The sequence below is a fragment of the Terrapene carolina genome, unplaced genomic scaffold, assembly GCF_002925995.2.
Source record: "Terrapene carolina triunguis isolate 2854851 unplaced genomic scaffold, T_m_triunguis-2.0 Scaffold29914, whole genome shotgun sequence".
In the NCBI taxonomy this organism is placed as follows: Eukaryota; Metazoa; Chordata; order Testudines; family Emydidae; genus Terrapene; species Terrapene triunguis.
The window spans coordinates 1-3104 of record NW_020694265.1 but is presented as its reverse complement, the minus strand read 5'-3'; the positions used below and the strand labels follow the sequence as shown (position 1 = coordinate 3104).

Sequence of the window (3104 nt, the reverse complement as noted above, 5' to 3'; positions counted from 1 at the left end):
CAACTCCACCCAACCAAGAACTCAATCCAACCCAACATACTTAACCACTAATTCAATCCAACTCAACCAACGTAACCCAACCAAGAACCCAAACCAACTCAGCCCAACCTAACCCAACTCTATGCAAGTAATAATCCAATCCAACTCAAGCTAACCCGACTCTATTCAACCAATAACCCAAGCCAACTGAACCAAACCAATAATCCAACCCAACCCAGGCCCATTCAGTAACCCACCCACCCACCCAATAATACCAACCAACCCAACAAATGCACCAGTAATCCACTCCAACAACCCAATCACCTACTCAACAACCTAACTGCCTCAACTCAACACAACCAATCCACCCCCCAACTCAACTCAAAACCATCCAGACAACTCTGCCAGTCCACACACGTCCCCAGTAAAAATGAATTACAAACAATTAAGCAGCAAGCAGGCATTAAACACATGAGAAATGACACCTGTTATCAATGCTAACACTAAGCATGCAGACTGAGGATGAGGTGCAGGTTGGGGGGCACCCCTGGGATGTCAGGGGCTGACTCTCAACCAGGAAGTCCCCCTCTAGACTCACTTCTCCAGGGCTCGGGCGACATCATGGAAGCCAAGTGCCGTCGTGTTGTTCCGGTCCCAGGCGATGCTCCTGCAAAGGGGAGATCCAGGCAGGGTCACCCAACATTGGGGTCCTTCTTGCCCCCCACTGTGATGACACACCAGATGAGACCCTGTTCCCTGCCTTGGCTAATACAAACTGTCCACCCTCCTCCGCTCCAGTGGAACCCCCTTCCCCACATTCTCCAATAGGGACCCCTCTTCTGCTGTCCCCACCAATGGCTCTCTCCTCCCCTCCTCCCTCCAACAGGGCCCCCCTTCCATATCCCCTCCTGTGCTTCCTAGTCCCATGGGATCCTTCCCCTCAGTTCTCCCCTCCCCACCCCAATCCCTGCTCCTGCCCAGTGGCAGCCCCTCTCCCAACCCCCAAATCCCCCCACTTCCCCTGACAGGACCCCACAAGTCCCAACCCCCCTGCAAATCTCCCAATGGGACTCCCTCCCCTGGCCCACCCAGTGAGACCCCCTCACGCCAGCCTCAATCCCCCCCACTCTCCTGCCATTGAGGGCCCCGCTACCCTACCCCCTCAATCTGCACCCACTTCCTCTGCTCGGACCTTACTTCCTCCCCCAACCCCAATCCCCCCCATGAGACCCCCTCCCCCACCCAGCCCCCTGATGGGACCTCCTGCTGCACCCCAGTGTCCCCTTCCTTCCAGGAGCCCCCACCGGAGGGTGCTGTTGATCTGCAAGGCCTTGGACAGCATCTTGGCCCCCAGGTCCTCCATGCCGTTCCCGCTCAGATCCACCTTGCTCAAGCAGGTATTACTGCCAAGGGCATTGATGAGGATGCTGGTCCGGGACTTCAGCCGTGAGTCGGCCACGGAGAGAGACTGCAGGGACTTGGGGGAGAGAAGGGAGTCAGCCCTGGTATCCCCTGCCCCCCACAACTCTGCTGGTTCCCCTGAATCCCGATCCATAGCCCCCTGCCTTAGAGCAAATTTCACTTTTCATGAGGGACAGACTCACACAATCTTCCTCCTGAATCAGCTGTACGATCTTGTGAAGTATCTCCTCCAGCGTCCTGGAGAGAGAGAACACAGAGGCCGGGCATAAGCACCCAGAGGGGTGAGACGAGGCTGGGAGGTAAATTCACCAGCCCAACCACTGACTTGGCTGTAAGCTAAACAGGAACATGCTAATTTTTCTAGGACACTTATTCTAGAGCCCTTCCCTTCATGTTCTAAGTTGGGTTGGTTCTGGATTGCTGGACTCTACAGCATCCACCTCAGCAGAGTTGCAACATTGCTTGGCTAGTGTTCTAGGTGACCTGTTCTAGACCCTTTCCCCATGTTCTAGACTGGGCATGTTCTGGATAATTGGGTTCTATAGATTCAAACTCAGTAGACTCATAACATTGCTTGGCTAGTCTTCTAGGTCATCCATGCTGTATCACTTCCTTCCATGCTCTAGGCTTGGTGGGTTTCTGTATAACTGGACTTCATAACGTCAACCTAATCAGAGATGCAAAACCTCTTGGCCAGCTTTCTAGGTCACCCAGCTGGGGAGGTTCTAGATAGCTTTTCTACTTCCACTATTCTCCATTTCTTTCAGATGTTTGCAGCATAGTCTAATTGCTCTAGAATGGTTCCCATTGGGCACCGATGCTCATCCAGTGGGTCTAGAAGGTTCTAATGGAGCCCAGCACCCATCCAATGAGTCTAGAATGGGTCCCATGGAGCCCAATGCCCATCTAAAGGGTGTAGAATGGGTCCCATGGGTCCATTGCCCATCCACTGGGTCTAGAAAGGGTCCCATGGAACCCAGCATCCATCCAATGAGTCTAGACTGGGTCCCATGGAGCACAACCTCCTCACTAGAGAAGGTGAGCTCGGAGGAAAATAGGTTTAGAAGAGGCTCCTCAAGGACCTCTCTCTCCCGGGGAGGAGGGGGCAAATGAGACGGGACAGAAGGTGGACGACAGAAGTGTTCACCCACCGGGACTTGACGCTGAAGTTCTTGCCCAGCCAGAGGTGTTTGAGGGATTTGTTCTTGCCCAGAGCAGGGACCAGCGTCAGCAAATCGGAGTCGAAACCTGTAGCGAGCGGTGGGAGAAGAGGAACGTCAGGGGAGCTGAGATACTGTCCCCTCCCCCAGGGCAGGGATACAGGGACTCGAGGGCAGGCGGACAGACTCACCGTTGTCGGAGATGTCTAGGCTCCCCACGGCAGTGACCCCCAGGAGCTGCTGCTGCAGGACCTGAGCCCCCGGCGAGCGCAGCTGGGAGAGAGAGAGTGAGTGAATGAGAGAGTGGAGGAGGGAAAGAAGGAAAGATTGAAAGAACAAGGGAACAACACTGGGAGGGAAAGAACGAGGGAATGAGAGAACGAGACGGGGAGAGGAAGAATGCGAAAACGAGACAGGTGAGAAAGAACAAGAGAATGAGGGACTGAGATGGGGAGGGAAAGAACGAGGGAATGAGAAATAACGACAGAACGAGATGGGGAAGTAAAGAAAGAATTAACAGACGGCCCCCTCCCCCACCAACCG

At 54.3% G+C, this 3104-nt stretch overlaps 1 protein-coding gene across 1 annotated transcript in view; it reads right to left on the bottom strand.

The window, feature by feature from the left end:
- The window catches only part of LOC112125681 (capping protein, Arp2/3 and myosin-I linker protein 3-like), a gene marked incomplete at its 5' end in the record, with an annotated part of 4720 nt that extends 1886 nt beyond the window's left edge, over positions 1-2834 (bottom strand). Inside the window, 5 exons of the mRNA XM_026662729.1 lie at positions 578-646; positions 1284-1456; positions 1584-1638; positions 2553-2649; positions 2753-2834. Coding sequence (XP_026518514.1) covers positions 578-646; positions 1284-1456; positions 1584-1638; positions 2553-2649; positions 2753-2834 — 476 coding nt within the window. The remainder of the gene's footprint in view (positions 1-577; positions 647-1283; positions 1457-1583; positions 1639-2552; positions 2650-2752) is intronic.
- Between the last annotated feature and the right edge of the window lie 270 nt (positions 2835-3104).